Source organism: Larimichthys crocea, chromosome XXII, assembly GCF_000972845.2.
Source record: "Larimichthys crocea isolate SSNF chromosome XXII, L_crocea_2.0, whole genome shotgun sequence".
Taxonomy (NCBI): Eukaryota; Metazoa; Chordata; class Actinopteri; family Sciaenidae; genus Larimichthys; species Larimichthys crocea.
Genome location: NC_040032.1, coordinates 115,298 through 140,252, shown reverse-complemented (window position 1 = coordinate 140,252; position 24,955 = coordinate 115,298). Strand labels below are relative to the sequence as shown.

Here is a 24,955-nt window from a genome sequence, read left to right as displayed (position 1 = left end):
CTGTAACATGAAATAAAATAATCTGAATCTAAAAATCAGAACAATATCTTCCTCTGATTTTTGGACATAATCATTGCAATGTGCATGACGTCTTTAAATACTGCTAGAACTCTTTATCTGTCTGTCTTCTTCTGTCTGTCAGCAACAAGCAACATAAACACAAAGTTGCCATCACCTTTTGGCTTTCAGGGCAGTTTCTCATAAAAGCAAACATTATAAATACTCCAAGAAGACCAGTTATATTCATGCCAAAGCCACAGGTCACAGAGAATAAATGCAGATTCACACAAACTGTCTTTCATTTTAAATAAACACCCAGATGATAGCGGCGGGTTTGACACTTAAGCTGGCTAACACCTACTCAGTGTGACCGGAGTTCAAGTGTTTCTATCCCTCTTTCTCCGCTACAGAGTGGAAGAGAGAGAGGGTGAGAGAAAGGGAAGAGAAAGAATAGGAGGAAGAGGGAGAGAGAGCAGCATTTAACCTTGGAGGGTCAGACCAAAAATTCAGTTGAAATTCTCTGTGATCAATAAGTCCAAGAAATACATGCACCCACGCAGCGCTGTCACAAATACACAAATACACTCAAAAACATAAAAACCCTTCAGTATGAAACACACACACACACAAACACACTGTGGAAAATCTGGCCTCAGCTGTGCTCTCCTCTCAAGCGAGGCACTAACTGACGGCTAATCGATTAGTGCTTGGTGACCTCTGACCCTGCTAGCTTCCTGTCTGACAGATTACACCTCCGCAGTTCCATAGGACTGCATTCGCCTGCCTCAGTGTGTGTGTGTGTGTGTGTGTGTGTGTGGCTTAGCTTTCTAGTTCCACACCAAACCAGAAATAACAGTAACGTTCCTGAATGGTCTTTCATAAAGACCACACATATATACATATGTTATATACATATGTGTTTGGGTTTTTTTGTCTATGGCGGTGCCATACACAGTGTTTGTTGTTTGTTTGGGCGTGTGCTATGTGTTACCGTGGCGACACAGACGGTGTGCAGATCACGCAGCTCAGTCTGGGAGTGGTGATGCATTTATGTGTGTGTGTGTGTGTGTGTGTGTGTGTGTGTGTGTGTGTGCGTGTGTGTGTGTGTGTGTGTGTGTGTGTGTGTGTGTGTGTGTGTTGGGGCGGTGTTTCCCGTGCAGAGCAGGCCAGGAAGAGAGCACCAGTGTCCTGCCGAGAGGGGCATTGTTATCTACCTCCTAACACACACACACACACACACACACACACAGATATTTATACCTGTGCGGGTTACAATGACTTCACCAGCTCGCCCTGCACAGCCTTAACAAAGGGAAATAAGACCTCATTGTGGACTAGTGTCCCCCAGCACACACACACACACACACACACACACACACAGGAGTGTAGTGCTTGCAGACTCAGCCGTCCGTAAGATCAGACAAGGTTAGCATTTTTATTCTGACACGGCTATTAATAATGAAATGATGCATGGCTGGCACATTTACTCTTGACTCTCCTCTCTTCTCTACAAATTCTTTTTTACAGTTGTACAAACTCTCATACAGTAGGTAAACACACCCTTGCTCTGCCTCCCAAAACACCTCAACCACCAGTTCACTTTGTGGTAAGGGGAAAATTCCCACTCCCATCAGTGTGTCTGTTAAAGGGTATGTCTGTGTGTGTGTGTGTGTGTGTGTGTGTGTGTGTGTGTGTGTGTAGTCTACAGGGAGTTTCCAGATCATAAATTTGTTTGCTTTTTAATGACAGAGCTTAAGATATTCACACACATGTGCACACACCACAACCAACCACCTATCGTGAATGAGCTGTTCTGTACTCTTCCCCTTGATACCATATGTGTGTGTGAGAGAGACTAATGGCTGTCCAGTAATGGCTGTACGCTGAGAGAGATCTCTGTGTGTAGGTACCCAGAGGCTGCTAACCACAGTCTCATCGCCCACCAGAAGATTATCCACATACCACACGAATACACACACACACACACACACACACACACACACACACACACACACACACACACACACACACGACAGTGAAGAAGTCATCCAGTCCAGTAGTAGGTTACATAATCACTCACTGAGTCAATCAGTCAGCAAGTTTGTTGATCCATCAGCCAAGTCATTAAATAAGTCAGTCAGTAGGTTAATTAGTCAGTCAGCTAATTAGTCAGTTAACTGAATGGAGATGATTGATATAGATTTAGCATAAAATCATGTCTCCTGTTCTACATTTCTGACACCCAGGCTTGATTTTTCCCTCCATGATACAATATCCAGTAAACTGTAATGCTTGTGGCTTGAAATGATTTCCGATACACTGTGTCAGGTCTATAAATCCCTGGAGAACTGTACCATAGCCTGGTCCCAGACCTCTGAATCACTGCCCGCATATCTGATTTTTTTTCAGCAATTCAAATCGGTCTGGTTTTGTGCTCATTGATTTTACTGTTTCCTCTGGTTGAAAGAACAACTGAACCAACCACAGATTTTCAGGCAGGTTTAAAAATGGGCACATAATCCTCTTGAGCAAGACCCCAAAAAGTCAACAGAAATTACAACTCTTAAATAAACATGGCAAACAAAAGTATGTTAACTTTACTGCAATTTGCATGTCGACTAGACATGAGAGAAGAATGCATCAGTCATTGCTAATTGGTTAGAGCAGAAAAACTCTGAACTGAACTGAATCTTCAGGAGATTAAAGACACTTAAAGTCTGTGTAAATGGGATTTGAGATTTCTATAAATTAAATATGTTGGAAAATAGTTGCTAAAAACATGTCATGTCATTTTCTGAGTGCTCCCACGAGTGGGCTTCAGCAGATGCTCCCCCACAGTCCTGGAGCTAAGAATCCTGCTCATTTTTACCAGAAGTTAATGGGAATTCCATTTTTGCAGATATTTGGTTAGTAAAGATGGGCTCAGTCATACTGGAGAAGGAGAGTTGATTGATAGAGATGGAAAAACAGGATCAGTTGATACCAATAGGTTGGAGCGAGGTTTCATCCTCTGGGGACCCGGAATGAATGAATTTTGACTCCAAAGGTGATATGATTGATTTTCTGAGAGTTGTTATTGGACTGATTTGTCAGTGGGAGCAGTAAGACAGGCAATATTTTTTGATGATGACATGCAGGTTTGAATGGAGGCCTGGACTGCTGCTGCAAGGACTGAGCCTTTTCGTACATGGGGTGCACACTCACATACCAACTGAGTTAACAGCACTCCAAACAGGCACCATTTAATGTGTTCTCCCTTTAAAATGAAAAAAAATGTTTCAACTTATCCAAAGCAAATTTAATTACAAACACAAATGTTACTAACACACAATGAACATAAATCCATTGAACCACTCACACACTGCATAAAAGTAATTGTAGTTTTTGTCAACAGGCAGCCTCTTAGGCATCATAACAGCTTTGACAGGAACAGATGGGAAAATGTGTGAGTGTGTGTGGATGTGTGTGAATGTATGAGGCCATCATGTCTGTGTTTGTAGCTTTTAGGGTAACGTGATCCCTGCCTGAGGGAGGAAAGGGAGGACGAGGGAGGTGAAAGAGGAGGAAAGGGGGAGGATAGAAAGAGGAAAAGGGTGTGTGTATGTGTGTTGGGGGGTGTGGGTCAGGCACACATTACACATCTGCGTGGACTCTACTCCAGTCATAGCCCATGGCAGTTCAGTTTTCTTACTAATATTCACAGCCGCCATCCCCTAACACACAGATAGCAATCACAGATCTCCTTCTCCAGCAAAAATGACCAAAAACCAACAAACAAAAGAAGAATTTCTGCAATCTGCCCTTGGCCTGTAGCCTTGGCCCTTAGGTATTTGTTAGGAGATGGAGAGAGAAATTAAAGTCAAATACAAAGAAAAAAAAGAGAAAATGAAAATGAGAGAAAACACAGAAAAATGTACTACTGCTCCAATATTCTCAACGTAACCTCTAGCTCTGACCCTGAACAAGCCGAGTACAGTTAGTTTAGACAGTTTGTGTGTGTGTGTGTGTGTGTGTGTGGTGTGTGTGTGTGTATATGTGTGTGTGCGTCCATTAAAGTGGGCAGTTAAACTAAATCAGCAAGTAATGTGAATGCAGAGCTTCTAAATGCTAGGACAGGTGCAGACTGAGGGACTAAATGAGAAAAATGAATAAAACATACTCCTCTCTCTCTCTCTCTCTGTCTCTCTCCCACACACATACACACAAACACAATGTGAACGCTGACATTAAGTCAATGGTATGAATAATTCCCAATAGTCCTCATCTCCAAGCAACTGTTGACCTTTAACACAGGAAGTGATACTGCAACATGAGAGAGAGAGAGAGAGAGAGAGAGAGAGAAATGCAGCCGAGCTGAGCTGATGGGAATGTCATTAGTTTAGATTGATTGATTGAACGATTACAATGCAAAATGACATACATGGGGCACAAACTGAGCCAATATGTAGCACAGTGTTTAATGTGCTAACACTGTACCTTACTCTGTCTATGCCAATAAAGCAAATGAAAGTTTAGAGGATGAGAAGCTCTGATTGAAAGGAGGGCAAAGAAGGAAAAGAGAGACAAGGACGGGTCAATAGAGGAGAAGGCATAATATCTCACTGTCTATTTTAGAAATGTGTGTGTGTATGTATGTGTGTGTGTGTGTCTGCATGTGTGTGTGTGTCAGACAGTGACAGTTGAGCGAACAGTGACATACCAGGTTGGCAGAGATATTTTGGTAACTAGGACAAGACAGAGAGAGAGAGAGAGAGAGAGAGAGAGAGAGAGAGAGAGACATAGTGAGGAAGACAAAGGCAGAGAAGATGAAGAGATCGTTTAGAAGATCCCCCTCTCTCCCTTCATAGCCTTTCTTCACCTCCTGCCCCTCCTCCTCCTCTTCCCCCTTTCCCTCCTCTTACAGCTGATTGACAGCCCCCATTCCTCCCCCACCCGGAGCTCTTTGATTGACAGGACTCCCCAGACTGAAGCTCTTATCCCCTGAAACAAACCCTGCTCTGCTCCTGCTCACCTCCTTTCTCTCCTCTGTCTGCCTAGACAAGTCTCCTCTCCCCCTCCTCTTTCTCCTCACCCTTCTCCTTTCTTCCTCTTGCTCTGTCTGTAAATGCTTTCTTATCATGTTCACCTCTTTCTATCATTTTTCCATCCCTTCCTTCTTCCTCTCTTTCTCATCATCTCTTCGTCAAGCTGTGACCCCTCTTAACCCAATAGATTACACACACACACACACATGTATGCACACACACACACACACACACACATGCACACACACACGCACACACACACACACATAGGGAACCCCTTAAACCCCTCAGGCTTATGTGGGCCCCTTTAGACTTTGAGGGGACACACAAAAAGTACCCATAACCCCCCTACACACATACACACACAGAGATACACACACTCACATAATATCACACACTCTCAAACCACCTTCCTCAAGTCTTGACACTGGTCTGAGCCCCGAGCACACACTGCCTGAGACTATAACCCCCTCAAACCACACACACACACACAGACTGAGCCTATTAAGCCAATCGTAGAAGTCTAAACAGGCAGCAAACTGAGCAGTGAGGTAGGTAACCCCTCAGGGCCACAGAGAGAGTAAAACAGAGTCAAAAGAGGAATAAGAGAAAATGAGACAGACAGAGAGCGATGGAGGGAGGAGGGTGAGAGAGTGTGAGGTGGAGCAAGGGAGGAAAGGAATAGGAGGAAAGAGAGCGGTGAAGAAGGGGAGGCATGGGAGGAGCAAGAAACAGAGAAAGAGGAGATGAAGATGTCTGAGTGATTGAGGAGATACAAGCAGGAGAAACTGAATGGCAGCCACACACACAAGAGCAGGAGAGTGGATGTGGCTCTTTAGGAGTCAAGCAGGCGTATGATAGGATATCGTTGCATGTCGTTAACCCTATATTAACCCCGAGAGGCAGTGGGACACTCACTGCGCTACAACATGGATTAACTGGGCCACACACACTCTCTCACACACACGCACAGACACACACACACACACCCTCCCACACACACACACACACACGCACACACACACATACATAAATAAACACACATACATTCATACACACAGGCTGGCACCATGAGCGAGCTGTCAGTCACACACATACATACACACACACCCACACACACACACACACACACACACACACACACACACACGCACACACACACCCACCCACACGCACACACACACATACATAAATAAACACACATACATTCATACACACAGGCTGGCACCATGAGCGAGCTGTCAGTCACACACATACATACACACACACACATGCACATGCACACAAAACTGATATCCCCAATGACACCATGCAATGAGCTGTCAATCACATGCAAACATGTCTTTTCTACAATTATGTAACCACAAACAAATGCTTTGGACTTTTAAAGCATGATAAACACCTTTTTGATATAATATCACAACAAAATTACATTTTGGGAGTACGTGCTGATGGAAAAGGAAAAATCAGAAATGATTTTATTGGTACACTTCATCCCGCGCTCATTCCTCCAATAAAAACATGAGGCCACTTCCTTCCACCTTCACTCACACTCTGTCACCTTCTGACCAGGTGCTAAAAACAACCACTAGGAGTCATCGATGTAGTGACAAGAACATTGTCTCTCACTGGTTTTTCCATCTGAGTGCACAAACAGTCAAACCAGAATCACAGCAACATGAGCCTGAACTTCTCCTTGTTACCACTGAGCTTTCAGCTGTTATTTGGTCCTTGTTGGTACTCCATGAATTCACAACACTGTAATCCTGGTTACTTCTAGTGTTAACTATGAACTTGACTTTTACTAAATTAAATTACTTTCAGGATTCAGGTCAAGCAAACACACAGGAACATCGTCTTCTGTAGAACGTGGTCACTGTAATACATCGTATCACTCCAATCTTAACCATCACTTAGACTACAGGCAATGGAACTTTATATTATTACCATAAAATATAGTTCCTGTTCTAAATTAAGAAATTGAATACAAATAATTATCATTAATTTAATTATACCAATTCTCTCAATAAACCTGAGAAAAGATTCTATAAAATAAATCTCATCTTACAATATTTTTTTTGTTGAGATAAGTTTTTCAGATATATCAACAGAAAAACAGCAAACAAGTTAAAATTTTTTTATCTCAGTTTAACTTAAAAGCTAAACCCTATGAGCACGAACAATATCACTGTGATGTCAGTGATCTTTTATTATTGTTTATTAGGGCTTCCCCCTAAATGTCAGGAAGACGAGATGATTCACATTTTGTTAGTGGAATCATTGCCCTTTTTTTAGCTACACAGAGCAATGCAGGAAAACAGCACAGCAGGTTACAAACTTTACAAAGTGTGTGTTGTTGAACTTCAGACTGTAAAGGAAATAAATGGAGAGGAGTGATGGAAAGAGAGCACAGCACGATGCAGAGCAACTCCGTTCTGTTCACTGATCTGATGCTGAATGCTACGTTCACTCAGTGGTGGAGTGTTATCAGCTAAATGTACCTCAATCATCAAAAGTAAAAGTACTCATTATGTACGTTATTGTATGGACGAATATTCTGTTTTCATCACTAACAAACACATGTGAGAGCATAAAACATCGTACAGTGCTGGGTAGTTAGTCTTACTACATCATATCACATAAGCACAGTACAAGCATAATGAAGTAGAATTAGTGCTTTTAATGCTGACACTGGTAGATAATAATAATATAATAAGATAGAACAACATGAGCGATTTTCACTGTAAACAGCTATGACGACATGTGATTTCAGTTAGCCTTCAGAAATATTTGTCTGTTTACAAGCAGTGACACACTTGTAGCTCTTATTCTGACATTTTTGCTCTCTCTCTCCACATGTTTGGGTCGGAAAGCAGAGTTCCAGATGTTAAACTGAAAGGCTGTGAACCAATGCGAAGTGGAGGGGGGGATACAGGAAGTATCCCACGGTATCCACGGTAACCTTGACATTCCATCCTGACCAAGTTCCCTGACATCTCCCACAATTCAGTATGCTCGTCTCCTCCAGCCATAAAACACACACACACACACACACACACACACACATAATGTAGTCATACAACAACAATGCTCCAAACACTCCAGAATACATTATAATTATATATCTATTATTGTGTCCCTTTGTGTCTAATATATCCTCTATTCTTTCAGTGGCCCAGCCCAAGTCACAGCTAACCACCCACACATGCATACACACATGCACCCACACACACGTACACACACACACACACACACACACACACACACACACATATCCAGGCGACGATATAATGGAGTGTAAGCTGAGATATCTGAGATAGCCGACAAAAACAGAAGAATGTGTCTCTGGTGTCAAGATACTATAATGTCCTGCACACACACACAAACACAAATGCACACATAAGTAACACAGTTATGTGTAGCTGTCCATCATGAATGCTTTCACACTCTGTGTCTTACATAGGACACACACACACACACACACACACACACACACACACACACACACACACACACGCACACACAGACACACACACACACACAGACACACACACATGAACTTTGAAACAGGTCCATCAAAGCTAACTTTGAGACTCGAGTGTTCTACTTCATAAGATTTCTCCAAACACAAAAATAGATGTGACAGAGAAAGGGGAGCAAAATCCTTAAAGCCAAAAGTGTGAATTAAGGTGTTTGACATAGAAAGGAATTTATTTCCATGGATTGAGGATAGGTTAACATTTTGTGTTAAGGGTTTAGTATTAAAGCATCATTGTGTAACTTTTAAATAAATAAATAAATAAATAAATAAATAACAGATTTGAAATCATTTGGATGCTACACTGATTTGTAATCATTTAACTTTGAGCTCCGGCTGCTCCGCCACAACCTCTCTGTGATTGACAGAGTTCCCTGATGGACAGTAAACTGCTGTCATTGGTGCTGTTAGCTAATGTTAGCTTAGCTTGTCAGCCAGGCTTTCGGACTGTAAGCTTAGAACACCGGGAAAGGTTTTCAGGTCCAGGGCATGGGTGACTGCTGACAGGGAGTGGAGCTGGTCTTGTGCCAGAACCAGAGCTCAACAAGCAGGTAATGTAACTGGGCTCAGCAGCCTCCATGAACGTATGACAGAGGCTAGGAGTACATTGACAGAGGAAGCCAAGAACAGAAAAGAAGACCGGACAAGAGTAAATCTGGAACCAGATGCATAGCTGTAGTTTTTATTTAAGAGTTATTTAAACACAACAAATACACTGACTAGAATGCAGACTAGAACTAGTGTGATATTTGTCTTGGTAGCATTTGATTTGATTTGATTGAGAAGATCTAGTGAAGCATGTTTGACCTGAGATGAAAAGAAAGTACAATAAAGTGATGCCCCAACTTCACTGTTTTAGGCCCATAGTGATGTTATTATGTTGTGCTAATTCTGTGAATTTTTACCCTGTAACATGCTTCTATATATAAGTATTTAAATTCTATATTTTGTTCCTTAAGTTAAGATGGGTTTAATATTTTACTGGATACAACAGAAAGAAATCACCGGCTTCTCTGATAGCGTGTTGAGAGTAATCAGAATCAGCACTCCTTCACTCCGTTCCCTGTGAACTTCTCTTAAAAACACTCACAGACGAAAAACCTGCTCACAGAGGGTTAAAACAACTGCCAAGAAGAAATCAGATTAAAATGAGGTTGGATCTCATTTCAGTTTTTCTCTGTCACTTTTTTCTTTGCTCATGACCCATTTTTCTGTGCTGCCGCAGGAGCGACAGTGAGAGGGAGAGAGGAAGGGGGGGTTCAGGGAGAGATAACTTCAGTCCCCCACCTCGACAGACAGGAAGAAAGAAAGAAATACACAGACAGACAGACAGACAGACAGACAGACAGACAGGTGGGAAAGAAGTGGCAGTAAAAACGACAGACAACTAGTAAACAGCTCTGTGTTTTGCATTACGTAGAGGAAACACACACTCCTCTGTGCGCTGTTTCTTTACTCAAGTCTCAAGATGTGCATGAGTGTGTATGTGTGCGTGCATGTGTGTGAATTTGGTAGATATAACGTAGTAGCTGATGTGCATGTATGTCCCCTCTGCACAGGTCAGTTACATCCTTAATGTAAATGTGTGTGGACCTTTAATTCCTGCAAATTTCAGCCATTCACCACCGCTGATGACTCCTGCTATTTGACTCATGCATGTCTCAAATGTTTCACTCTTCTTCCATCAGAAGCTATCAATACTTTCTAAGTAGCATCTATTTCAGGAGTGACAGCGGATCATCTAAACACACAAACACGCCGTAATTCAAACAGGTCAACACCAGTGTGTGTTTGAGTGTGCGTAGGAGAGACAAAGATAGAGACGGAGTGAGAGACAGTACCTGTCGATGATAACAGGGTCTGAGGGTGTCTCATTACGGTTCCCGCAGCTCTTCTTGTCACAGCACCGACTACAAGAAGAGAAAGGCAGTAGAAGAAGAAGACAGAGTTAGAAAAGAGTCAGACACAGTACATACAGTACTTTACATGGGAGTTCAGACTGAGACGTTTAAATGAGTGTTACAGCGTATTATGTGCTTTGTCTGCACTGATGTGGAGAACTTAACAGTAAATTCACAGGAATGGATCAAATGTGTCTAAAACAGGCCAACAGGAAAAGTCTGTTGTGCCGAGCAGGTCTACACTGACAGCACAGATAAAAATAGACTTGGACATGGAGAGTGAGAATAAAGCAGGATGTGAAAGAAATACACAAGTTGTATGAGACTAGCCAGCTGGTGACGTTAGCCATTTTGTGATATGTTAGTAGTTTAGATTCGGAAATTTTAAAACAGGTCAGGAAACACACAAGTGGATGAACTGGATAAATTGTACTTTGTAGCTCTGGTCAACAGGTCTTTCCCAGTTCCAGTAACCAGTTCCTGCTACATTGTAGCTCGTTTCTTTTAACTAACGATGCTGGGCCTGGGAAAGGTGTGAACACATACACACCCAGCTTCTTTTCACACCTGCTAGCATAAAGATGCACCCCAGATCCCAACCATCTTTTTTCAATCAAGGTATTGCTCGTCCAGTCAGACTGTCCTTTATTTCAGCAAATGTACAATACTGACTATATGTTTATGTTCAGGTGACAGAGCCCTGTAGTATGGGATATTTTTAGCATGATTATTTCCTAACCTTAAGCACATGATTATTATTGTAACCTTGATGGCAAATGTCACCTAACCCTAACAAAGAAATCATTTTATCCCAAACCATGATGTTTCCCTAAACCCAACCAAACCACAGCACAGTGTCTGTTACAGATCTCTTCAGCTTTGGTTTGTAACACAGACAAACGGTGCAGTTTCTTCATCACAAACACTAAAACATCCCTGTGCTTCAGGCTGGATATCCAGCTCTGATGTGGACCTTGTTTTAAGTTGGTGACACATCTAGTTTCATTAAGGTCCAACTAATCTTTATGTTTTTCAGCAGAGCACAATGCTCAGACCATTCAGTGGAGCTTCATTAAAAAACACCTTAGAAGCAATGCTGTTTCGAATGAAGATTTATTTGACTTTCAAAGGGCCACTCCACCAATTTAATACATTAAATCCATTTACTAGTCATGGGGAATAATGCACAGCTTGTGAAACATGTTCTCTAATGTCTGTGGCTCTGAAGCAGCTTTGTCATAGCTGAGAAAATATCTGCTGATGATATCAGAGTGATGTCATCAGCTACAAATTCATAACAGAAAGCCTATGACCTGTTTTACACATTAGGAGTATGGAGTTTGAAAAGACACGTGAAGCAGGTAACATCTAATGAAAGTTGCAGTTGAGCTGCATTATTATCGTTTTGTTCTTGAAAGCTCTTATACTTTATTACATTTAATTTAATTTAATTTTGAGAGAATATTTGCCATGCATGAATTTTAAAACAGTAGAAGCTGACTTCCACTCCATCCTCCCTACTTGTACTCATGAGCAGGTGAGATGGAGGGTGGGAGGATTGAAGAGGCCTGAGGCTCAGAAGAGGAGTGGATGGGATACATACACACACACACACACACACACACACACACACACACACACCAAAGTCAGAACAAAAAGCTGGCATGCGCACCAAAATTTATACATATGTACTGCGAGTCTGTCAAAGATTTCTTGCGTGCATCAATTATGAATAAAGATGTAAGCAGGAGGTGAAGGGTAAAGCCGGGGGGGGGCGAAAGGGTGAGCGTGGGAGGGAGAGCTAAAACAAAAGGGTGGGAAGAAGAGGAAGGGGAGATGTCTCAGGTTTCCCACCGTCACAGATGGCAGAGGTGGAAAGAAAGAGGCTGATACGTTACACCTTACACATTGTCTCCACTATCTGCTGCTCTGCCTCTCTTTCTGCTCTCTCTGTCATTTCCTTTCTGCTGCTCCATGAAGTGGGTCACTTTGTGGCCCCGTCAGAGAACAGGCAGCACCAACGAGAGGTTAGAGAGGGGGAGAACGAGTGATAAGGGAATGGGAAAATGGGGAGCACAAGAAAAGGGGAAAGCTATAAGCCTGAGGAGGAGGGAGAGAGTAGGAGGGAGGGGAGGATGTGTGAGGGTGAGTAGGGGGGAGGTTGATGAGGAGGGGAGATTAAGGGAGGTTAGTAGAGGAAAAAGAGATGGTAGCAGAGTGGAAGATGTTATAAATGGAGGGGTAGTGGGAAGGAAAACGAGGGGCGGGATGAGGGTAATGTAGCACTTATTGCTGTGGATCCTGGTGATCTAATCATCTGCTCTCCCCTCCTCCAGCCACACACACACACACACACACACACACACATAGAGTGCACATACACTTTGAAACAACACTCTGAATAATATAATATAATAAGAATACATTAATGAACATGCTCTTTTCACCCTTATATTATGTAATACATGTTTACAATGGCTTCAGTTAAAGGAAGCAAAGGGAAACATTTACTAATCAATTTTGATATTCAACTATGATGAATATCAAAATTGATGTTATGTTATGTGATGTTATTATGTTATGAATCAAGAGGTTTTTACTTCTCAGATATGACAAACAAGCAATTTGAAGTTTTTTGAGCTCTGGGATCAGCATGGTTCATGGATTAATCATAAAAATATTAAACAAACGAGTAATGAATGTACTTGTTAGTTGCAACCATAAAGCCAACAAAAATATGTTGATACAAAAAACTACTGTATTTCCAACATGTAATAAAACCTCCCTCTCCAACACTTCCACTCACTATATGCTTTCATGATCACACAATTATCATTCAGTGAGACAGGTTAAACATTTGTCTGGAGGTCTGACTCTCTGTCAAGGCTAATACAGGTTTCCTTATTTTATGTCAAAAATATTCATCTGCATTTGTAAATAATTTGTCTTTTCTTAGTTATTATTTAATTAAAAATGAAGAAAAATAAGAAAAAATATAGCAATAAATAAGTCTATATTTAATTATCTTTGAGTATCATTCACTAATAAGATGTCCAGCATTTCAATATAAAACCAGTCCTCGATGACTGCAAGTCAAATATTTGCTATCGTTTCTCATTTACACTCTTAACTCTTTAAACTGCTGCTGGACATTACAAATTTGTGCAGCCAAATATTTTTTTATTCAGAGACACAAAAGTTTAAGTAAAAGATCTACTACTATATAAAATAGATACTATCCTATACTTTACACTCTACTATAACAAAGGTGGAGGCCCCGCTCAGTTTAATCATCATGTAGCTTCAATAAAAAGCTGGAAAAGCGACTGCCTGACAGAGTGGAATAAGATTTAGGTTTATTCCTGAAGCTACTTTGAAATACAGAGAGATTTATTCAAATCAACATTAGTGCTAAACACATGATATGAAAAGCATAATTGCTCCAGTCGTCCATTCTGGACTAAAACTGTTCATGTGTTTGTGCCAGAGCTCCAACCAGGTTTGCGAGCAGGTCTGTGCAGTGGCAGATTGGCTGGGAGCATATGGCTAATAGCACTACCATGACAATGAGCCACACTGATTAATGGACACCCTGAGCTCTTTGTGTGTGCGTTCTACGTTGTGTGTTATGTGGTTATGTGTGAGGCCCCTGCTGCAGAATCAGCATGTGAGAACATGAGGCAACAGCCGTAACTCCGACCTTAGTCGCTGTCACAGACAAGTGAGTGTTTACACTCGTCGTCGTAGAAGTCACACTTTCTGCACCGCTGCTGAGGAAATGTTTGAACACTGGAGGCCTTCCTATTGTACAAGTTCACATATTCTGTACATGCTATGCAAAACATGTCCATAATAAATTCAATACACGATGAACAACAATCATTTACGATAAAATCGGTTGAAAAATACAATTTATTTATAAATTCCTTGTAAATCCTATCAGAATTTCAATTGGTTTTCCATAAAGCTCTGCAGCTGAACTGCCTGAAGATTATTCAGTGAGCTATAGAATAAAATATTAGTGTGCCTGATTTCATGGCTAAAATCCCTGCTTGTGCATATAGATGAACCCCAATTTATATTGTTACAGTTAAAGTTGTTCAGTGACAAGGTCAGGAAATAAGAACAACTTAATTCATGTGCTAAATTTGAATTTTTATAACTGTGGTGTGCGTGAGCGAGTGTGCATATGCATACTTCTTTGTGTGTGTGCGTGTCTGTGTGTGTGTGTGTGTGTGTGTGTGTGTGTGTGTGTGTGTGTGTGTGTGTGTGTGTGTGTGTGTGTGTGAGAGAGACCCTGCCTATATTTTATAGTCAGATTGTGGAGGAAGGGCCATTTGTTAGCCATGAAACAACAGGAGGGTTCAGATTGACTAATGAGTTTCTCTGTGTCCTAATTAACCAGGCGTCACACACACACACACACACCACGCATGCATCCACACACACATTTTCTATTGTATAGGATAGGTTGGTAAAATGCTTCTATAAATAGAACTCTTTCCTCCCAACCTACTTCCGAAGAAATTCATCTTTAGATTATAATTAAAGCAACGACTCTGATAGCTAAAACTCATCTTCTTCAAGCGATATCGCTTCACGTGGATGCGTATATATGTGTCTGGGTTCGTATGTGTGGGGGGGTTAATGAGGGTGACAAAATAAGAAATGTATTGAGTACAGAGAGGTGATTGGTGGGAACTTTCTGCAGACTAACAAAGTATGTTGTAGATGTGGAGAGGAGAGGAGAGGAGAGGAGAGGAGAGGAAGCTGGAACGATTGTTTAAAGATGCAGAGGAAAAGAGGGACAAATAGATTTGATGCATGCAGTCTCACCTGCACATGATCTCATGTGTCAGCAGCACTCTGCACATCTCTGGGTTCTTGTCTTGGCCTTCATAAACAATTGCCTGTGAAGAGAGACAGAGAGACGCAGAGAGGAAGAAGAAAACACATTGTTAGCTCAGACAGACACAGTAGTTTACTCTATCCTTCATGGGCTCTTCTTTGTAGCCAAATAAGTATTTTGGTTATTTGATTCTGTGGAATGCAATTAGCTCAAGTAAATCTTAATATGTGATATTAAGAGGTGTCTTGATGTTTGTATTATTTAAAAGCCAATGTTAATGTGAATATTATAAATTAGAGGAAAAATAGCAGAATATTGTGTCATTGGCATCATGTTCTCTAGGATAATTGAAATAATAATAATAAATAATAATAATAATGATGTTTTTTTTTCACAAAATAACAAAGTCTGCACAACGAAGTGTACTGACCCCCAAGTTGCTCCTGAAGGCTGTGCCATCAGTGTGTGAATGTGTATGAATGGTTAGCTCCTCAAACTGATGAGCAGTTGGCACCTTGCATGAATAGGTAAATGAGATATGTAGTGTAAAGCGCTTTGTGTGGTCGGAAGACTAGAAAGGAGATATGTAAGTACAGTCCATTTATAGTAATAATACATTAAATAAAAATAATAGAATCCTTCTTAAATATCACTTAAACAGGTGTAAATGGTGCATTTGTTGGCCGTTTTTAAGCTCTGAGTATTAATGGCACACAGACGATGTATATGTGTGATTAAATCAAATTTAAAAAAAGAAAACATTAAAGGATATGTTACCCAGTGCAACAGTGAATTCTTTATTGAAGCGTTTTAATAGTTTTTAGATCAGTCTTGGACAACACTGACAATACTAGCATTACTTCATTGTTGGTTTTGGTCTTTTTACAGAATTTATTGAGAATGAGAAAAATATAGAAATACAGAATATTTCCATCCTTTTCCTTTAAATCTCCATAAAATTGTTGCAGCTTCATATCATCTTCTAAAGTCAGACCGAACATGAGCAGGTTGTTCATAATCGTGTTAGACAGATGATACATGTCAGTCAATGTCTGCATCAGTGCATGGATGCATAAAAAAATTTATTTGCATGTTTTCAGACCACTGCACTCTAAATGTACCAAAAGCAAAAGGAGATTCTGCAGCAGTGAGAAAAGACCACGATGACAGTGTCAGTCTGGGAGAAACTCTGGAGCTGTGGGGTACATTTATTTTCCTGCATCAAGCTCTGGCACTAACACTGACAGACAGTGTTGTTGGGGTAACAGATTACATCCCACTTCACCTCACACATAGTTCAGCACCTTTGCTTCACATACACACACTCACACCCATTGTGTGTCACCCCGCCCACACACACACACACTCCGCTCACACACCTAGTTTTAGAGGCTCGGATAAAAAAATAACAACCACATCTCATCTGCCCACATGCTGATCAGGTGGACGTGATGTTAAAAACATAAAGTTGTATTTTCACAAAGTGGCGGCCATAGTTTGTGCTTCTCCTCATCTTTTATCTGCTGCCATTATATAATATTCCTGGTTCTGGTAAGGAAGCTCAGAATAAAGTAAAAGCACACGTCACACTCTGCTACGCCATCCATCAATCAATACACGCGCCCTGTCTGTCTTTGGTCTATTCCAGTCTGTTTGATCTGTCGCTCCAAACTCCAGCAAGTCTCACTGAGTGACAGGCTCACTTTTCTCCGTGAACGGTGAAGAAGTCTCACTGTCCTCTCTAATAGTCTTCAGCTGGGGTTCAGACTACCTGCTGCCATCCAGCTAATGGTGGTTTGAGTTTGTAAATGAAGCTCATTTAGCTGAGTGAGAGCACAACAGCTCTAAATAAAACACAACACTTGTATTGAAGCCATGTGTGTAAAACTAAAAACATACCACTGGCATATATTCACAATGTGGCTCAGAGAACTGATAGATGATGATACCTGATGAGTTTGTGCGAAGAAGGAGATAGGAACACTATGGAGGGGCCTTTAAAAGACTAAAAAATCTTGCTTACGTGTGAGCTTGGAGTGTCCCACCAGGGGCCCCAGGGCGAGCATGCTCCATATGGGGCCCCAGCATGTGCTGACACTGTAGACTGAGCCTCTCATTTGTAGAAACTACAGCCCTACATGGTCTTCAGAAACTAGCTTGGAGCTTTGCAGCATTAATGGAAAGCAGTGACAGGGCCTGTACAGTCTGAGGGCCCCATTACAATATTGTTGTAGCCTAAAGCATTTCATACTAATAGTGAGTTGTCTCCAGGACCCTCTGTGTTTTCTGGAATTGGAGCCCCCATTTGTTTCAGGGCCCGGGGCCTCTGTCAGTTATAATTTTCCATGCATGTGCATATATTCCATTTGAAAAGCCTCAGCAGAAAATGTATCAATACATGAACTACATACTACATATAATACTCTGGAGCGTGAAAAGCTCCCAGTGGTCCAAGACTCGAGGATTGTGCATGCCCAGGCATGAAGTTTGTAATATGAAACAAAAATAATATTTTGAGATTAATATTTTTGTTGCAGAAAGTGCAACTACAGGTAGACAGAACTAGTGCTAAGCTAAGCTAAGCTAAGGTAAGTGGACAATGTATCCAGGCTCAGCAGCCTCTTTGGACATAATAACAGCGAAAAGACTGAAGAGGACGTTGACGGAGGACGCTAAGAAGAGAAAAGGAGAGAGTGAGTCAAGAGACAAGAGTAAATGTGGGACTGACTTTTAGTGGTTGGTGAGAGCTTGGTGAAATAAAAGGCTGAAAGACAGACGCCGAGCTGTGCTGACTGCTGTTGGACTAGTCAGTAATATTAGCTGCTGCTGGGTCTGCTGTTGGTGACCTGGTTGATGATTGGCTGTTAGTAAAGTTGTTGACTCGCTAGTTTTTGATCACAAGTAATGTAATCAGTAATGTAAACTTGTTTCCTGGGGGCAACAAATTACAAAAATACCAATTTGTCCGCAACGCACTTTAATGAAAGAAAACCTGAGAGTGGGAAGTGTAGGAAAAGATAAAACAGACAGACGAGGAAATGTACTTTATAAACCATGCTGCTGTCTATGATTAGACCTGCTCATTGTGCCATGGGAAAAAAGCTGGGCTGGGCAACTTCCCCTGAACTTGTTTCCTATCTGGACAAACATGCATCAGTGTCATCTCAACCGCCCAATCTTCTCTCTTTTTTGCACTTTTGCTCTTTTGTTGTCTCTTTCTCTCTCTCTTTTCTCTCTCTCTCTCCTTCACACACACACACACACACACACACACACACACACACACACACACACATTGGGCCAAGTGAATTCATTTATCTTTATGAACAGAATTAGGTCTGATGAAACGGAGCTTTCCTCCAAAATCACAGCAGAGGTCAGTAAGTGCTGATATATCTTTCTGTCTTTTGAAGTTTATCCAATCGATCACCTCTGCATCAGATATTGATTGAAAAAAGACACAAAATACAGCTTCAAACTGATGATTCTGATATGATGACAGAATAGGACAGATGTGTGTACGCAGCAAGAGTTGTTTGACCAGACAAGTGAAAAGTGAAATATTTTCTCTAAACTCATCAGCAGAAAACTCAGAAAACTGAATGTAAGTGTGTTCACATCACACAGGTCAGCTTTTCACTGTGCTTACTTATCTGCTGTAGATGGACAGTATATGATATCCACTCGTCTGTCAGCTGTCCCTGCATGATAATCAAACAATCTTTGCCTTGTATTGACCCTGCTTGCCTTTTAGTGCATCATAATGTCTCAAATGCTGTGGCTCATAAAAAGTTGCCAATCACTGGAAAACTGTAAGCTGCAGACGTCTAAACCGAGGTCTAAAGTTTCTAATATCGCTTGGTGTGTCCTGCTTGGTGAATCTGAGACATCTGGAGTTCCAATCAGCAATAAAACTGACAGGACAAAGAGTCATTTGAGTGTGTAACTTCTTCTATCATCCCGGCCCATGTTTGTCTCAGCTTCTTCATCACACTGTCACCTCGCCTGCTCTGCTCTGTTTTTTTCCTCCTCTATCTCCCTCTCCCCTTTCATGCAGCATCTCTGCTGCTCTCTCCTCCGCCTTTGAAGTAGCGTGACATGCGGGGCTTGTAAACAAGGAGCCGTTAAGCAGGGGAACACACTTCTTCCTGCATTAGTGTCAGGTCGACTAGCGAGCTAGAGATCCGAAGGGGGCCACAGTGACAGATGCTTTATTCTGCGGGACAGAGTCAGGATAAACCCGGCACCAGCACTCTGCTTATGAAGACTACAGGAGGCGCTCTGCTCCTCCGTTTAACACAATCAGCACTGGCCCCCTCACACAAAACAGAAATAGCAGAATGAGTGAAATAAGTGCCAGCTTTAGGTGCCAGACGTTACTTTCCTGGCAGAAAAATCACAGTCAGAGCTGTGAAATAAATAGACACCCAGTAACTCAACACAATCCAAAAAATAACAACATGCAATAAGCACATTTTTCACCATTTAAAATGTGTGTATACTGCACAGTAGGCTGTGTATGATACTGAATGAATCATAAGGTTGCTATTGCTGCAGCGAAGACATTATCGTAGCCATAGTCACTTGACTGTGTCAAACTGGTGACATTAAGCCCTTGACAGACTTGGGATTGTGGGAAAATGTGTTCATTAAAGGCTTCTAACAAATAATGACTACAAACATACATATATGTTAGCTTTTCTTACACCGGGATCAAAAGACGATGTTCCATTTTCATCTAGGTCTCTATAAGCCTGTTTTAGTCCAAAAGAAAACTCTAAATGCATTGTAAAATGTCAATAGTTTGGTTCTATATTAAAATACCTGTCAGTCAATTTAGACATGACAGAAAATTCCAGACTTGTGATTTGATTCTTGGAGCTTCACGTGTGTTTTTATTTTAGATCACAGCGTCTTTAACAGTCAAACTGTAAACTCTATCTCAGCTTGTAGTCAGACAACATTTACTAAAGAACAACGAGTGGCAGACGAGAAGTGTGTGTGTGTGTGTGTATGTGTGTGTGTGTGTGTGTGTGTGGTGAGGGAGACAGTGGCAATGACATCACTGACCAACTAAGCCAACCACGCGGCTGTTTTGGTTTGACCACCTGTTAATGTTCCATTCCGCTACCGCTGGGAATCAGTCAGACACACACACACACACACACACACACACTCAGACACAGTTGAGCTTGCTTTATTGCACCATGTGCAGTTTTGTGTGCCTATACATACACATACAGCACTAAATACCTGCACTGTTTCCCATTTGTTCATCGCTCCATCTCACTCACATATAAACCCCCCACTACCACACACACACACACACACACACACACACACCATGCACAGAGCAGTACTGACACAGGCAGATGCCCACAGGTGCAGCACACACCTGCCTGCATCAGCATCTTGAGGAAAAATGACTTTTCCTTTTCAAACTTAAAATCTCTTTATGCAGGCGAAAAAAATAGATTAAAAAATCCACCGTTTAATTTTTCAGACAACAGCCAACATGAGAATATGTGTGTGTGCAGGTGTGTGTGTGTGAGGTTACAAGTCCTTGTTTCCTTCTCTGGACTTTCACTGCAAGGGCCGACCAAGTGTGTGTATGTGTGTGCGTCTGTGGCTGGCTGTCACCCCACCAAGCTCAAGCTAAACAGTGTTATTAGGGAACAGTGTGGTCCCTTAGGCCTTGCCAGACGCGCACACACACACGCGTGCGCACAGAGACACTCAAACACCTACACGCACACAGTATGTGATGTAGCGTGGCAGCAGCAATGTGAGACTCTATCAGAGCCTGGAGTCACATTAGCAAGTATTCAGTGCATAGCATGGCTTCTTGGCTCCTCATACCATGCTGCGCACACACACACACACACACACACACACACACACACACACACACACACACACACACACACACACACACATAGTGTGTAACACCAGATAAGAACTGTATGTTTCTTATGCAAAACCATAAAACTCCATCTTAATTCTAACTGTTTACCCAAGGAACAGGAGCACAAACACTGAGTGCCTGTCTGTCTTCTATCTGTTGTTGCGTCTCTCTCTCTCTCTCTCTCTCTCTCTCTCTCTCTCTCTCTCTCATAAAGGTACACATAAACAAAAACACAAACATTAACAGAAAAACTTGAACTGATCCTGCTGCTCAGCAGATCAGATTCCAGAGGTGTTGTTATATCTTTCCACTTCCTACTGTGAGCACCAGAATTGCGTCCCTGTTCCTCAACACCCGCCCGCTGCCTCCTCGCTCTAATCACAGCGAGACAGGCAAAAGCGTCTGGAGACATGCAGTGTGTGTGTGTGTGTGTGTGTGGGTGGGGGCACATAGTGGAAACACCCACCCATAGAATCACACACACATAAATGAGTGTTTTTGTGTGTGCAAGTATATTCAGATAGAAGAGGGCGGCAGATCAGTGGAGCAACTCATTGTCAGAGAGGTAACAGGAGAGGTGACAGACCTCTGTGTGTGTGTGTGTGTGTGTGTGTGTGTGTGTGTGTGTGTGTGTGTGTTTACCTGTTTAGTCATGGAGTCTATGAGTCGAACATAAAAGTCCTGCTCTGTTCTGATGCCTGTTTGGATGCAGAAGAAAAGAGAAAATCAGAAGACGAACAGAACAACACCAATAATAATAATACTAATACTAATACTAATACTACTACTACTACTAATAATAATAATAATAATAATAATTATTATTATTATTCATCTGTCAAATTAAAAAAATGAAAAAAATTCCACATGAAAAAAACTCTTCTAGATTTCAGGAAACACTTAAAAAAATATTATTATTATTTCGCATGTTTTTATGAAATCATTTTTTCCTCTTCAGGCCTCAAAGTAAAACACTGCTCACACATGCAGCCTTTTAAAAGGGGTCATAAGTCAATGAAGTGAAATGTAACGTTTCTCATCATCTGTGTGTTTTTTAATGTAATACTGAGCCTGATTCAAAGTAACACACACACACACACACACACACACACATTTGGCTTAAAGTGTTGTACACACACACTATGGTCAGAAAACTGTGAGTCAAACACTCATTAGACGTCCATTAACAGCTCACAGTGGTGTTAAATGTCATTTACTACCTTACAGCTAATACATCTGATAAATGGTTTGGTATGTCCACTTCTATATGAAAATGATATTAAAATCAATAATCACAGCCCCCAGACTGTCTCTAGAATGCTCACATGTCCCAGTCTCAGAGGAGCTGTGACATTTCCTGCAGTTTGTGTTGTTTCCCTCCCAGCTCGTACACTGAGCCAACAGGCCTGAACACCACAATCCACAAGCTACAACAACCAGCAAGCAGCAGCCTGCAGCTCCAACTGTCAGACCGACCACTTCAGACAGGACAAACTCATTTAGCCACAGTGACAGTGATGAAGCCATGGAGGTGGTGTAAACTCACCCACGACAGCTGCTCTCAAATAGTGACATTTATCCACAAATCGGTCAAATGATACAGTTATGAAACACTACTCTGCAGTGTGTCATTAAACACATCCTGGCAGCCTGCTGGCCTCTGCTTCATACATCTGAAAAACACTAGCTGCTTCCTGTGTGCGCGGTATTATTATTACAGGAGACAACAGCCAATCAAGATCATTAGGTCAGATGCATTGTGAATGAGTGTGTGTGAGTGTGTGTGTGTGTCAGCCTCCTCACTCACCGTTACTGTAAAGAAGCTGCAGCCGGTAATGAATCCCGTTATTGGTCTTCTCTCCGCTAGTCTCCTTAATACACACACACACACACACACACACACACACACACATATATATATATATAAACTGAGCTGTTTATTGAAAAAATAATTTAGGGACAAAAGAGAAAGAAAAAAAATTTGTGCACACGTGGGCCTGCAGAGTTCATATCCAACTTATTGAATTCTTCACGCACGTTCACGCGTTGATTTATGTTCACAGCGGACACATTAAAGCACGGCAGCCCTGTAATTTCTTCACGTGTAATCATGGTGTTATTGTGGCTTTTTAATTCCTCTGTAATTACTGCTTATGTTTGGAGGGCGAATTAACCCAACACTAAATTCTGCCGCTACATTTCATCTAATTTAAACGGTGTCATAATTGATGAGGAGAGCGGCTGGCCCGCCGCTGTTTATATAGAAGTGTTTGTGTCCAATCAGCTGTAAATTATCCACGAGCTCAGCTTTGTTTGTCCGATGGATCGAAGTGACAGTGTGACTTTATGTTGTGATTCATCTGTCAAATTATATCCAGATTATACACAACAACACAACAACAACAACAACAGCAACAGCAACAACAACAATAATAATAATAATAATAATAATTATAATTATTATTATTATTATTATTATTATTATTATAAATCAGATGTATTAATATATTTAATATTTGAATTCCTTAAAATGTGACATCAGTAATTAATCAGGCCTTTAAATCAAAACGATGAATTCTCTTTCTTACTATAAATATTAATATTCAGACTTTCCGTGACTTTCTTCACTCACCTTCTCTTTCTCGATGAAGTCCACGAAGTTGGTCCTCTCGATCTCCACCGGCTGACCCTGCCGGTCGTACAGAGCCAGGACGAAGTGGAAGAAGTTGGACTTGCGCAGGTTGGAGGGCGGCTGCTTCTCAAAGTGAGCCCGTGCCAGACCCACTCCACTGTGGACACACAGACGTCGATGAGTCGGTGTTAGAGGCAAGAAAGTTTGAAAGTTTTTTTTTTTAAAGGGAAGTAAGAAGAAATATGAAGAGCACATTTTAAAAACATTTGATTGATTTAACTAGACGGATCTTTTTTTTCTTTTTTTCGAAGTGGCTATTTTATGACAATTATATCACAAACGCATAAATGTCTGAACATAGAATTCAGAAGTTATCCACCTTTACTTTTCTGACTCTGAGGACCAAGAAAATAATTTTGTTCCCCTTGCATAAAAATGTGTTCATGAAAGAGGGGCATACTTCCCCTCACATTTTAAAGCTCATGCCTAGTCCACATTTATTTATTGCTGCTCATTAAAGCTCAGCTAACTGTGGACAGACGGCGCACGGTGCATGTGCGTAAAAATCTGTTGCACAAACACATGTTGCCATAAAGTGTTTAGTACGTTGTCTTAAAATTATACATGGTGTTCAGTGGACTTTGATATATCCTACATGAGAATCTAAATGATCACAGCAACAGCTGAATCCAAATTTCTGTCCGGACAGGAGCTCGTGTCCTGTCAGGATTTTTCAGGATGCTGATAGGAAGAAAAAAATCCACGTTGTTTCCGTGATTCAATAAATGAAGGAGGGTGGTAAGCATGTCTCCTCCACCGAGCAGAGCTCACCTTTGGGCGGCCGTGTTGGCGTCCAGCACGCCGCCCCCTTGCATCCAGCTCCGGACAGCGTTCATGCCTCCCAGTGGCTCTTCCTTCAGGCTGCTGCCGCTTCTCTGGATGCTCTCTTGGATCCCAAACATTAACAAACCTCCGTAGCTTTGATCTTGTCCTTCTGTTTTTCCTGGTGTCTCCCCTGCCGGGGCTGTGCACTTGTTCTCTTGTAGATCCTTCACTCTGATTCAAGAGGAGAGAAGCAACGTGGGTGCGCTCTCTGCTGCGGCTGC

At 41.6% G+C, this 24,955-nt stretch overlaps 1 protein-coding gene across 3 annotated transcripts in view; it reads right to left on the bottom strand.

The window, feature by feature from the left end:
* The window catches only part of LOC104932451 (transcription factor COE1), a 78,192-nt gene extending 53,381 nt beyond the window's left edge, over nt 1-24,811 (bottom strand). For all 3 annotated transcript variants that reach the window (XR_003461488.1, XM_019253208.2, XM_019253209.2), the window contains exons 1-6: nt 24,681-24,811; nt 23,850-24,006; nt 23,025-23,088; nt 21,860-21,915; nt 15,300-15,373; nt 10,404-10,472 (exon numbers count right to left, since the gene is read on the bottom strand). Coding sequence is in view for 2 of the 3 variants with exons in the window: in XM_019253208.2 (XP_019108753.1) it covers nt 10,404-10,472; nt 15,300-15,373; nt 21,860-21,915; nt 23,025-23,088; nt 23,850-24,006; nt 24,681-24,811 (551 nt within the window). In the remaining variant the exon portion in view is untranslated. The remainder of the gene's footprint in view (nt 1-10,403; nt 10,473-15,299; nt 15,374-21,859; nt 21,916-23,024; nt 23,089-23,849; nt 24,007-24,680) is intronic.
* Nucleotides 24,812-24,955: the final 144 nt, after the last annotated feature.